The sequence below is a fragment of the Taurulus bubalis genome, assembly GCF_910589615.1.
Source record: "Taurulus bubalis genome assembly, chromosome: 12".
Taxonomy (NCBI): domain Eukaryota; kingdom Metazoa; phylum Chordata; class Actinopteri; order Perciformes; family Cottidae; genus Taurulus; species Taurulus bubalis.
In genome coordinates this window covers 7,271,829-7,286,262 of record NC_136600.1, presented here as the reverse complement: position 1 = coordinate 7,286,262, position 14,434 = coordinate 7,271,829, and the positions used below count along the sequence as shown (strand labels likewise).

General features: G+C 45.1%; 1 protein-coding gene across 1 annotated transcript in view; it reads right to left on the bottom strand.

The window, feature by feature from the left end:
* Window positions 1-366: 366 nt before the first annotated feature.
* Window positions 367-14,434, bottom strand: part of znf407 (zinc finger protein 407) — a gene marked incomplete at its 5' end in the record, with an annotated part of 132,165 nt that continues 118,097 nt past the window's right edge. The window contains one exon of the mRNA XM_079227979.1: window positions 367-1,468. Coding sequence (XP_079084105.1) covers window positions 606-1,468 — 863 coding nt within the window. The 3' untranslated portion in view covers window positions 367-605. The remainder of the gene's footprint in view (window positions 1,469-14,434) is intronic.

The window sequence follows — 14,434 nt, the reverse complement described above, 5'->3', positions numbered from 1 at the left end:
TGCATTAATGGATTAGAGAGGTTTCCCCCAAAGCTGATATATAATTATCAACTCTATTTTATTACATATAAATCATCTGTAAGATCTGTTTTGGAGTTTTTTTTCATCCAAAAGGTTATTTCATAACTGGTAATATACTAATCTCTACAAAGTATGGAAACAAAGAAAATAAGACACAAATGAATAAACCGTTGTGTCATTGTCAAAGTTCTAACAAACAAAACGTAAGGTAATATTAAACAAAGGTGTCAAAGAAAAACAAAGAAGCACAACACACATTTTCCTTTATAACGACTCGGAATATAAGATGCATTTTCCAAAAATGAATTTCAGGAGGAAATATATTCATTTCCTGACGTTGCATGGCATCAATCAAGTGGTTCATGTAGTTTTGGTGGATGTGAGGATTGCAAGTGATTTCACTTCACACCAAAACCAGTTTCCACTTCTGTCCCTCTCAATAAACGAAGCTTGACCTGAGTTTAGCGTAGCAGAGGGGAACATAGCAAACGAAGCAAAAACAGAAGTCATGTAAAAACTAAATATGTCGGCTTTAACAGGAAGGACAACCGAGATGAAACGACAAGTGTGCGTCTCTCTCTCCGCTACCCTTCCAGAACTATATTATGAGGGGTCCCGTCCAGATAGACCACCATCTCTTGTCCAGCCTGCGGCTCCGCCTGCTGCCCGTCACCTGCCAGGGCCTCTCCGTACACGCCCCCCTCCACCTGCAAGGTGCAGTTGTCCAGCTCGGTGACGATGTAGTGCGTTCCTTCATCGTTGACGATAACCTGGCTGAGACCTTCCTTCATCATCTGGGACGCGGCGAGCTGCAGCACCTCCTGCATGCCCTCCCGGGCGGCGTCCTGGATGACCCGCATCTCGTCCTGCTCCCGCTTGGCGTCCGGCTGCACCACGCTCTGCACGGCCTCGGCGATCTCGGGGCTCAGGACCTCGTGGACCGTGGCCGCCTCCCCCCGCCGCTCCTCGTGATGGCCCATTTCGCTGACGGCGCTGAGCAGAGCGTCCAGAGCCGTGGACGACTCCGAGATCATGTGACCTTGTCCCGCGACCCCTGCTCTGGCCATAGCCCGCAGCTCTTTCCTGGCTTCCCCCGACTCCAGCACCACATACTGGGCGCTGCCTCCGGCCAGGTGGGCCCCAGCGGACGCCACTTCCCTGCCCGAGGCGATGAATTGCCCGTCCTCTGTGATGTGGAGCACCTCCGCCACCTGGCCGGCCATGGCCAGCGTCTGCAAGGTGGCGGCGGCCGACTCCTCCAGGGCCTGGTCGATGGTCACCTCCCCGTCGCTGTAGCCCTGGATGATGATGACCTGCTGGACTGGCTCGTCATGGATGGACACCTCCGATAGGTCCTTATTGTGCACGGGGGATTCCACGGCTTCGGCTTCCACGAACGTGGCCCCCTGACCCTTCAGGCGGCACTCGAAGGACTTGGACACGATACCTGGGGAACACAGAGACACATTGGATATCACATTTTTTTTCATTTCTGGACGGATGAAACTTAAATCCAAGCTGAGTAGAAAGGTGAGGGCCTTAAAGCACTTGAAATATTCCTTTTACATGTGTTATAAGGATCAGGAAAAAAAGAAAATGAGGGATGTTTTGTCCAAAAGAGAATATAAAAAGGGAAATAATCATACCCAAAAGACCCCAAAACAAAACAGACATGGCAATAACTACACATACAGATGAACGTTTAAATTCATCCTCTTTCTTAATGTTCTTTAACAACTGTTGAACTTATTATGTTCATGCAGCCATCACTGTGACAAAGAGGGGGGCAAGAAAAGCCACAAGGAAGTTGATATAAAAGGTGATACGACACGTCACATATTTGTGTCACTTAATGCATGAAAGGAGACAGAATATGGAGATATTAGGCTGGCGGAAGAGCGTGGTGAGACACGGCTGGTGCTAATTGAGCCACACTGTGCCCTCTCCGATCACAGGTTGCCATGGCGTTTCCAAGGTGATGGGAACAGTGTTAGAAATGCCATTGTTTAAATAGCGCCTGGCTCAGACATTTGTAGGCTAATCTATGCAGAAAATAGGAATTTGAGACAGTGAAGAGGGGACTCTGTTCACGCCTCGGCTTCCGTGCCCAAATGAACTTATTGTACAGAGACTGGAAGCGCACACACAAACACACACACACACACACACACACACACACACACACACACACACTTCAACTTCTGCACTCGAAAGTTTGCAGATTCTACAACCCTTTAGCCTCATGAAACAAAGACAACAAAATATCAAAATCTGACTTCAAACATCAAACTATTTGGAAACAACAAAAGAACTTTTGTTGCTTTTATCTAATTTCCTGAAAAAGTTGACATTTCAGTGGTTTAAGCTTCTCCCCCCACCAGGGCATCAGAGATCACACAGATCTCACAGTACATACCGGAAGAAACTCAACAATCATTGATATTCCTATCTCCCCCTGACATTTAATGTCCTGCACTCACAGGGTTGACAATGTGATCGGAAAGACTCTTATTGGGAAAAGAGGCAGCGACGCGTCCTGCGCAGGTACACTCCCAAAAGAGCAGTGTGTGTGTGTGAAGCGCTGCAGGGAACAAAGATGAAGAGTGTGTGTTAAGATACACGCATATTGTTCTAAACAGATGCAAGCAGAGTTGTGTGTTAGCTCTCAAAGAAGATAAGTCAATTTTAGAGCATTTAAATTATCAATAAAACAGCAAAGGCTGTGAAGATACACACTCTGGTTCTTGTTTCATGGCTCGATTTGGACAATATCAGAGGAGAAGAGTGGCAAAAGATTGCTTATGCCATCTGTAAATCTGTCCAGTGCTAATAATGTTGAAGCTTTCGCGTACAGTATCATAAATCATAAAAAAGAAAAACGACGCTATCCGCAAAGCGAGAAGATGAGAACTTGTTATTTTAATGACACCTGCACACGTACGCCCACACCTGTCTACAACTGCCAGGTTTATTTCAGGGAGCAGCTGAAACTGAAAGAATACTGGACAAAAGACATCTCAAGATCTCCCCTCACAAAGAACGGTGGACGAGTTCTGTGCAGACGGACGGGGTGATTTTCTTCCGAGGATAAAGCTCTTTTCACCCACTCACTTTGAGAGAGCGGTTGCTACGAACTCCTTTCAGTGCAAAGAAAAACAGGGCAATCAGACCCGGGCCTTGTTCAGAGGGAGGGTTCTTCCTTTTAGATCGATATCAGGGCGCCATTTCTGCATTATCGCTTAAAGCGACCTGCGAGACTTCAGTTCGGCCTGCGGGATTCGGCCTCTGGAGCCTCCTCTCTCACTTTGTGAGCCTCCACTCTTCCCTCCACACACCTGCTGCACAGCTCTCTGACCTCAAACACGTAGTTCGAGGAAACAACGAGCCTTTGTGCCACAAGCTAAGTGAACAAAAGAAACTCACTGTGCAACAAGTCCGTGTGGAAACCATCTATTCGCATTTTTTGCGTCTCAAGTGACAAGCACGGTAGTAGGTGTGTGTGTGTGTGTGTGTGTGTGTGTGTGTGGAGTTGGCACCGTCCGAGATAGCGTTTACGTAGAGCTACAGGGCCGAATTTAACTACCTACGCCGACGCGCTGAGAGGTCGGCTGTGGAGGACAATAACTCAACGGTGGTGCAGTTCCTGCTGCATTACCATAAACGCTGTTTATATATATATATATATATATATATATATATATATATATATATGTGTATGTGTGTGTGTGTGTGTGCTTTAAAAGAGAGAGCGCATGTTAGTGAATGAACTCCTGACTGTATGTGTACGTTCAGCTCGTATAAACCTCGCTTTTGCCGGTTTGTGCCAAATAGTTGTTAACGCATGTACGCACTCATGTGCCTCTCCGAATGCACCGCCGTGTGTGTGTGTCGATATGTGGGAGGGATGTTAAGGTCAGGTTTTACTGGTGTGTGTGTGTGTGTGTGTCAGCACAATGTGTGCTACTAGACCTATTTGTATGTGCATGCCGGACCCGGCGTGTATCCGCTCATAGAGATGTGTGCGTGGTGCTGTGGGCGGTGATAAGGCTGCCTGCGTTGCTAGTGTGTGTCACATTAGCCGTGGGGTGCTGTCGGCGGGAGCCGGCGGCGGCCCGCTGAGGTTTATGGAGTGTCACTCAGTCGCCGCGGCCGTGAATCAAGTTAATGTTGCAGATCCCATCTCTTCAGTTGTCCTGCGCTCCCGGTGGAAGAACAACATTTGAACAGCGTGATTTGGCCCCGGCGAGAGGCTGATGCCTGTTTAATATGTGTTTTGAGTGTTCTGACTGACTGATTCCTTTAACAGGAAGTAGGCCAGAGGATGCGAGGGGGAGACGGAGGGGGAGGCAGGCTGCTTTATTGGCTGTGATCTCAAACAAGATGGAGACTCCCTGAGAGGAATAAAACAACAGGAGGAGGAAAAGGATGCGGAGACGGGCGGAGATGTCATTTGGATTCCCAGGTGACGGGAAGGTCCTAAATTAAAACTGAATCAGTGACAGAGCTCAACGTATATATTGGGCTTAAATATTATGAACTTAATGAATACAAATTCTGATTCAGACACCGTGCAGAGGTATGTGGATGCCATTGTGTTACTCTATTCAGATGAGAGCGACAGATCAAAACGGAGAGATATGAGTCAATAAAAAAGGACCACAAATGACTGAGAATAAAAAGCTAAATAGTGTAGTTGCTAAATGCTAAACTCAGAGCAGAGCTTCTCTTTGCGGTTTTCAGGTTGCTATGAATTGTGGGAGTCCCAGAAATTGTCTAACTGGTCAAAAAATGGGTGTCCCAGAAATAGTCTATAGTAGTCATATAATATATGACTACTATAGACTACTATAGACTATTTCTGGAACACCCATTTTTTTTACCAGTTAGACGATTCATAGCAACCAGACATATCTCTCCATTTATATATATAAAATGTATTTTTGTATATATTCTGCTTTGTCTTGTCTGGGGAAAAGACTACTGTCTGTTGTGCTTGGAGCCATAACAGCGATCGGAATGAGATAACTCCTATAATGAATGAAACGATCCTGAAATTGAACTAAACCTGAAGGCCCTGCGGAGCCTCTTTAAGGACCCGCAGCCGGTCCCCGTGTGTGCGGTGTGACAGCTCGCCTTACGTCAGCCGGTGTGTTCGCGTCAGGTCAGCGCGGGGGAGCTTCCCCGGTACAGATGCAGTTATTGATCAGCGGATCAATGGGATGGCCGGCGGCGGGGGCCCGGGGCCTCTAAGTGGCATTACTTCAGCTCGGAGAGGCCGCCAGGGGAGCGGTCAGACAGCACTTACCAGCAGTTAGAGAAATTAACCTTAACACTGAGACACCGGCGCACACACAATCAATTACACTCGCAGTAACACAGGTCAGCCCGCTGCAAATGCTAAGCTCACATGCACATGTGATCAGGCACACACACTTGCCTACATGTTGATATACTTGTGAGGACACTGGCGCTGGATGTAATCCCGAAACCTAAACTCAAGCCTCAGGTGCTACACATCGCATCCTGATTGGTTGTCAAAAGACCAAAAAAAACAAAAGGAATCAATCCGGTGTAGACACTCTGAGCAGGCCGAGTCAAATATACGATATCACACCATAACACAAGAAAAAATAATATGCTCTGCAAATCAATTACAAGGTCAATGGCAGGATCATGAAAGAGCCGGAGCTTATGATCAATTCTTAACTACAGCACAAAACCCTTTACAATCCTTTTACCAGCCGATTACCTTCAATTATAGATATGAAGCCGCTGCCTTAAAAAGAGCATGATGGAGACCCCTAAACCTGACACACATATAGCTGTTATTTGTGGGAGGATTTCTTACAGACGAGGTAGTAGTGTGTGTGTGTGTGTGTGTGTGTGTGTGTGTGTGTGTGTGTGTGTGTGTGTGTGTGTGTCACGGGTGCAGGTTTTTGAAGGTGACACTGCTAAGTAGATAAAGTGTCAGTTCTGGGTGTATCCAGGTCACCGGGGAAAGCCTGCATACGATAGCGTGTGTGTGTGTGTGTGTGTGTGTGTGTGTGTGTGTGTGTGTGTTTCAAAGTGTTAATAGTGATGTCTGGATTTTAATGTGTGTAGATTTATTTGTTTCATTATTATTTTCATAATCTGATTCCTATATTTTTCTACTTTGTATTGTTTTCGATGCATCATTTACTTGCATATTCTAATTATTTTAAGACAGGTGCTACATAAATACACTTTTTACTAGTTATTTTACATATTTTATTTGTGCATGCCACTTCTGTCACTGTGTTATGATGTTATGTATTTAATTATTCCCACTACATGTATGTGAATATCTTTACATATTAGTGCATAATGTGTATAGCAACGAAACACAGTACGTCAAAGTATAAAGGTTTATGTGAATACTATTATTCCTTTACATATTACATTTAGACCATGAGCTATACTGCATGTAAAGAGCATAGAGGCTTATTAAGTATTTAGTTAGTATACATGTGTTCAATCTCTTTGCATACTAAAAAAGACACGCATCAATACGTGTTTATTCACTTTTATGTGTGCGAGTGTGTTTTCGGCTGTTCTTTGGTCGATGCTGTGTACACGACGACCTTACCTGCCTCTCCTCCCCTGTGAGGCCTCAGGCAAAGCTGCGTGTTTCCTATGCGTGTGTGTGTGCGTATGTGTGTGTGTGTGTGTGTGTGTGTGCACAAACTAGCAGGTCAGCTGAGGTCTGGCTAGTGATGGCTCTACTTTGTCTGGTAGGGACAGCCACTACTGTCACCTTTACAAACGCCATGAATCAACGCCAGGGAGGACAGGCCGGCCGACCAAAAAACAACCAATTATACAGCAGCCAGATTGACACCGGGTGGACGGGGCAGGGAGAGAGATGGAGACGCACCGAACACACCCCAAGGGCGAATAAACAGAAGAGAATGAGGGCACAGACTGACGGAGGGCCTTCTGGGCTGCTGCACCGACACGGTGACTCCGAAGGCCAATATTAATGCGCCATTGACTTCAGTTGGAAGTTCAGGAAAGAGAGAATGCCTTTTACATAGTCCGTGTCGTTATTATCTGTTGTCAGTTGACGTAACGCCATGTTTAGTCTGTGAAATGTATTCATGAAGACTCTTACGGGGAAGCATAAATCATCTGACAGACAGGAAGTTATGCGTTTGGTATTTTCTTTAGTGCTTCCTGATGTCTTTTCTATTGTTTTCAGTCTCTTCTGCAGTCGTTATTTCGAGTCGTCCACCATTAAGACAAGGGTTTGGGTCTGGCAGAGTCGCAGAAACAAGCCCGTACTGTGTTTTCCTTCGCGTCCCTTTCGCGGTGAACAGTGAGTAGTAAAAACTGAGAGGATAAATGATGCTGTCAAGTCTGACGCATCATCTCCGGGCGCGAGCCAACATTTTGAGATGTTCCTGCTGCAACGAACGCACAAGCTTAAACAGGGTTCAGGGGAAAGAAACAATAACTGACCAAACAGTTACGTAACACATGCCAAGCCAGGGTGCAAATGGCAGAAGCGCTGAGGATACCGACGGCATGTTTTAACTGACAGTAATCACAACGGAGACGAGTTATAAACAGCGGAAAGACAAGTCGTGGAACCAAAACTCTGCGTGCGATTCTCTCCCAAAAACAGGAAATGGCTACTTGGCGTGGAAGTAAACAAGGCTGGTAGTGGATGAACACGGACGTGGCGATAAACTAAAGCACTTATGACAAATATAATTCTTGCATTGAACAGATACACATGTATCAGGGAACAATATCCAGAGTGGATTTAAAATATTCTTAAAATATATCTTATTCACTGGCATACAAGAAAAAATGATAATGAACACTAAGCATGAACATAAAAAACATATAAAACAGAGTGAGCGTGAATATCATTTCACCCAAAACCCTGGACTATTAAATATATTGTAGTATTCTATAGATTGAGCTGGTAAGGGCTCAAAAGGTGAGAAACACACACACACACACACACACACACACACACACAGAGTGGTCAGAGGGAACACAGGTCAGTGTCCTGCTCTCAGCTCTTTTTCTGCTGACTGAGGGTGACCCAGAGTGAGTATAATCTGGTCCGCACTAACTCTATCTACCCCATGTCCACTGGGTCTCAGCCGCCAGGGAGAGAGAGAGAGAGAGGTTAAAGGGGAAGCGAATAAAAAAAACACAATCATCGGGGAAACCATCCACTCCACCTTCACTTTTCATCCTTTGAGTAGCTTTTGTGTCTCTTTGTGTCCATGGACTTAGTGATAAAACACCATCACAGTTTCAGCCAAACTGCATAAATGCTGGATCAAAAGCAAATTAAATGCTATTTTAATTTCATAAACCCAAAGAACTAACAAGGAATTCGCAGGAAGCTCGCAGCAACACTGATTTATCATGAAAGGGACACACAGAAAAAACCCACTTTGAGGAACTAAGACCGGATTCAGTTAAAGATTAAGAAACGTAATGGAATCCATGAGTGTAATAATTGTTTCCTGGGAGTAATAAATAAGCCAACTGCGCTCACCACTTCCAGGAGGACCAGATGGAGGGGATTTTCAAATTAAGAAGCCGGCGGAAGAATGGAGGCTTGGCGAGCCGGTGCAGGACCGCGCCGCTCTGCATCACGGGGAAGGCAAGCGTCACCTACCAAGACACAGAGGCTGCTGGGAAATGCATCTGGTTTGGCTACGGATAAAAGGAGAGCGAACGTGTGGGAGGTTGCTGCAGTTGCACAAAATGATGCCGGATCAACCTCAGCAGGGCTGCCAGCGAAGAGGGCGTCTGACGCTGAAAGGCTCGAAAAAAACACCTGATGACTGCGGGTTACAGCACTGAATATGTGTGGCCCAGAAAGAAAGAAAAAACATCAGAAGACGCATCACTTCAATTTTAAAAATGACTAATGCACTACTTTCTTTTGCTGGAGTGCCGGTTGTTTCCCCCTGATGCTGTAAATCATTGCTATTTGCACTGAAGATGAAGGTCAGAAATGATCACAGTGTGATGGCCAGGAGAGAGAGAGAGAGAGAGAGAGAGAGAGAGAGAGAGAGAGGAAGAGACAGAGAGAGCGAAGGCGTGCTGGAGCCTCATCTGCCAATCCAAGAGGGACGGTTGACATATGAAACAATACCAAAGATCACAACACTCGTATTTTCCGTATTCCCCCCCTCCTCTCATTCTCCCCATTAGGCCCTCTTTCTATCTCTCCAGCCTGTTTCCTTCTTCCTCTCTCTCTCTCTCAAAATCTCTGGAGGTGGGCCTTTGATTGCTTCTTTAATTAGCCGTGTCAGACGGCTCCGTGGATTTACTGGGGATGTCGAACTTCTGCAGATAATTACGTGCTTTTTCCCTTTCTCTCCACCGCTCCATCTCTCCATCCATCCATCCCTCCGTCCTGCTTTTCACCGTGTCCCCTATCTATCCCTCTCACCCACTCTACCATGATTTAATGATTAATTATGGAGGTGAGTTTAAGAATAAAAGCTTTTTTGCTAATCAAAATGAAAATCCCCACACCCCTTCCTTCTCATAATTACAGTGTGAAGATGATGTTGCTGACGTCTTTTTGTTTCCAAAGTCCTGATCTGAGGTCCGTCAAGGCGGAATGGAGTGAATAATCACAACATAATGGCTTGTTTCAAAAGTAAGCTGGATTGGGAAGCATCTAGACAAAAAGTCAGAAGCAGATTGGAAGATGCCAGCATATATAGGAGGCCAAGACCGGGAGTCAAAGGGAGGCCTAATGCTTCACGCCTGCTACAGCCATCAGTAATGGAGGGAATGCTTTCTATAGTTGGGTGATGGAGACCAGAAACACTTGGTATCACGTCTTCAAATAGTTTGGTTTGTCCGGCCAACAATCCAAAACCCAAGGAAATATAATTAACAACAATATTTAAACTGAACTCAGCATTCATCCTCGTCCACCGACTTGACATGATGAGACAACATCTTGATATACAGTATTTTGTCTGGTATTTGATAAAAGCTAGACTGTGGGAAACAATGTACAACAAGTGACACAGCCTCTATTTGTAGTATTAAACTACTCAATTTTAACATTCTTTAGTACCGGCCTACAAATTGGGAGGAATTGCTGCTGTTCTACTCGCGGGTTTGGAGGACATAAAGGTATCAGCATGCTCCTCACGAAGTGCCTGTTGGAGGGTCAAATATCTTTGGGAAAACCCATCTCCCTTCACCTTGATGTCAGACTTTGGGTGGCTGCGCCGCACAGTTTCTCTAACTTTTTGAAATCAACAATCCGACAGCAGAGATTGCTCGAGTGTGGAGTGTGGCAGCGCTTCTATCCAAACTACTTCAGGCTATCTATCACATGTGTGTGTCCAAACGAATGCAACACTATGAATGCTAATTGTTAGCTGCGGCCTTATATGTGCTAAATAAGATATTCAGAGCATTAACACTGCAGCAAAAATGTATCAGCTATGTAGCGATATAGTGAAGTAATGTCTAGTAGAGAATGACGTCTCTCTCTCTCTCTCTCTCTCTCTCTGTGTTGTAAACTCAGCTTGTTTGTGCCTTTGTTGACATTATTTTAGTGCATGTTCTTGCTCCCAAACTCAGTATTTAGCACCTTTAATCTGTGGCTAAACAGGAAAGCTTTTCTTCTGCCTATGAGTATGGTCCAGAACCGAGGTACTCTGTGGAGCAACTACAGATTGATAGCAATAACACATTGATGGCAACACAACATGTTAAGGGGGTATTCCAGCCATTTAGTGTTGCACTGGCACATAAAGTGCAGAGAGCAAAGGTCGAGCTGGGTCAAGCCATCAAAACACTGGATCCTATAATGCATAACACCAAGGGGAGTTATGAGTACAGACTTCTACGAGGAGCGAATTATTACAGCACATCAATGCTTTGCTGGAAATCTTGCATATCATTTGCTTATCATCAGATGAAATAATCTTTTCATTTACCAAGCTAAATCAAAGCCATATTTTCCCCTGTTACACACACACACACACACACACACACACACACACACACACACACACACACACACACAGACACACACACACACACACACACACACACACACACACACCTACCTGTTTGGCTTAGTCTCCGATCCTCCCTGCCATATTTACTGGGTATTTACCTAACAGAGGCACGCTGGAGATATTTATCGTCCTGATGGCTCTATATATAGGGCTGCGCAGCTCGGCGAGAGGAGAGGCAGGCGCGGTGGGAGGTTGCTTCTCTAATCTCCATCTCCAGGCTGACAGGCCTGAGAAGGCCCTAATGAATGACTCTTTTCATCTACGCGCCTGTGTGTATGTGACAGTATAAATATTTAGCAATATTGGAGTCAGCTCGTGATTTTACACAGATGGAGTGATTGATGGCTCAGCCCCCTGATGCATGCCAAAGACCATCCTGGAGATGTTATATAAACCACCACGGCCTCGCTCCCGCTCTCTCCCTCCATCATCATCTCCATCTCGCTCCCTCTCCATCTTTCACACTGCCTCCTCTGCACTCCGCCTCCTTCCCAGCTTGTCTTCTCGCTGTCGATCCGCCCTTTGTGGCTCTGCCAATTTGCTTCACTGTTGAATTCCTATCATACAGTGTGGTGTCCCTACGGCTGTGAGACAGGCTAAATCAGAGGAAAACAACCTGACAGGGAGGAAACTCTGAGGAGACGGGTATTGACGTGTTACAGTGCAAACCCGTTAAGTATTTTAAGCCTCCTATTAAAACACATTTTTCCTACAAACTCATTCAGCAACAAACTATCAACTTCTTATTTTTTGGGGGGGATTTTATTCATAAACATCTTTGTTGTAGCTCCTTTTGAAACTTCTGCAAAAGTCGGTTGTAAAACTTTTTTTGAAAATATTGATTGATTGATTTTTCCATACATGAAACGTGTACACAGTCTGAGCCCTGTTCCCATGCTCTTGCTTTGTAGGTAAAAAAAACACACACCAAGCAACCTGAAGTCAAAGTCAACATGTGAGTGAGAGCTGCTCTTTACGTCTGCAGGCTGTCACATACACACAAACACACAGTACATAGTCGCACACACTCACACACACATTCAGAAACACATGCACACAATGCTGTCATCTGTGTCAAGAGAGAAACCAGACCAGAGCCACTGTCTGTTTGTGCAACACACACACACACACACACACACACACACACACACACACACACACACACACACACACACACACACACACACACACACACACACACACACACACACACACACACACACAGCCAATATGCTGCTGGAGCTCTAAGAAGAAACGGTGTGTGTGTGTGTGTGTGTGTGTGTGTGTGTGTGTGTGAGGTTGTGCGTATGCAGTTGGGTCTGGCTACACTTGTGAGGACTGACTTGTGACAGCTCTCAACTACTTTAGGGAGGACATTTGAAGTTTTGTGGACATTTCTGCTGGCTGGTCGTCATTGTGAAAAGTTCCCATCAGGGCTAGTCGCTGAATAGTAGTTCAGGAAAAGTTTACGCCATTGGTCACGGTGATACATGTTGTGGAATTGCTTGAGGAAAGACTAAACCTCAAGAGAACTAATGTATAGGAATCTATTGCATTTGAGCGCCTGTGTGTGTGTGTGTGTGTGTGTGTGTGTGTGTGTGTGTGTGTGTGTGTGTGTGTGTGTGTGTTCTGCATCGCCTCTGCATAGCCAATTAAACTAAAATACAAGAACAAAATCCCTGAACAAATATATGAGGACTTTAAGGGGGTATGTTGAAGATGTATTAACCTTGTAATTGCCTGTGTAAAATATGCTCCCCTGGTAATGAAATTTCCGGCTTTAATTTGAAAAAATTGGGGAAATATCTCTCCTTTTTTGCCTTGTGTTTTCTCATTTAATTGCATTTAAAACTTCAATCTCAAACACCCCCACCGCTTTATTGAGGGAAGGACCAGCGCTGGACCGCCACATCTATTAATCTAACTGTCCTTTATCGGAATTAGCATTCAAATGTGATCGGTTCCACTGAGCCTTCGCCACCGCTTGCAATTCCAACAAAATCCACTCCCATGCAATAACTACAGTGCCCTTCAAGACCACTAACCCCCCCCCACTCGCTTTGAAAGGTATTGATTTTTATTTGTTCTGTAATGAGAACAATTAGTCTTTTTCCTGCCCTCCTTCATCTATCACCTCTACGTTTCTGTGGCTCTGCCACCCAGCCGGCCTGTGACTTTAAACCCAGCTGGAGGTCCATCCTCTGGGCAGAGGACAGTACTGTGCCCCTCTGCATCGGAAATATAAAAAGCTCAAAGAGAGATAACAGAGGGCATTTCACTTTTTTTTTTTTTTACCTGACTATGGCCAAAAACTAAGCACGAATGGTATATAACACCGTTGATCTCTCTGTGCTATGGAGTTTGATCCGCATAGGCTTTTGGAGGATGATGCCGACTTATTTTTTAATCATTTTTTGTGATGGAGATGCTGACAGCCAATAAATTAAATTATTGGGATTTAATATTTTATTTTCTCGGCATGAAGGAAAAGGTTTCATTCAAACCAAAAGAAATACAAAATAATACCAACAAAAATGTTAAATTCATTATTTATCAGTGCCCAGTAATTACGGAAACAAATTGCATCCCATCTATCATACTGGATGGCTAACTCCAGTGGGGTTGGCGTTAACATGTATCATAAAACGTGAAAACGCAATAAAACACTCACATCTATCCATTAAGAAAGCTTCAATTTCCACTGTGGAAGTAGAGTGGCACGCTGGACTGACTTCCAGCAGCCATCAGGAGACTTTAGCCTCTATAAACCACCTGATTGACAGAGTGATTTGTGACTGACTGACTGGATAAGTGGCTAGCTGCTTGCTCCGTGCAGCAGTTTGTGCCTTCGTACAAGTACGTGTGTGTATATGTGTGTATGTGTGTGTGACGTCAGGTCCTATTTCAGCCATGGCCGGTGAGGAATGAAGCAACGGAAAGAGTCCATTTCTCTTGCCGCGCTGCCTGAGCCTTACTTACCCTAATGATGTATAATAGCCTGCAACTACACTTAACCTGAGCATTACTGTGGCAAAGACTGAGTGGAATAGGCACACACACACACACACACACACAGTTTTTCTGAGGACGCTGTTTACCAAACGGCTGCGAGGGCAGGAAACGACCTGGCACGTTGAGAAATGAAAGTCTCGCAAATCGCACTCCATCAAATCAGATCAAACCCCAAGACGTATATTAACATCGACAGCTGTATCCTCGCCTTCTCTCTGATCCTTCGCTCGCACTTCACTCATGCTGCTGACTCATTCTGTAGCTATACGCTAAATTATACAAGCAGTTAGCATGCTGCATCTGTTGTCTGGTAATTAAAGTCAGTTTCCTGGATGCCTGTGTGTGTGTGTGTGTGT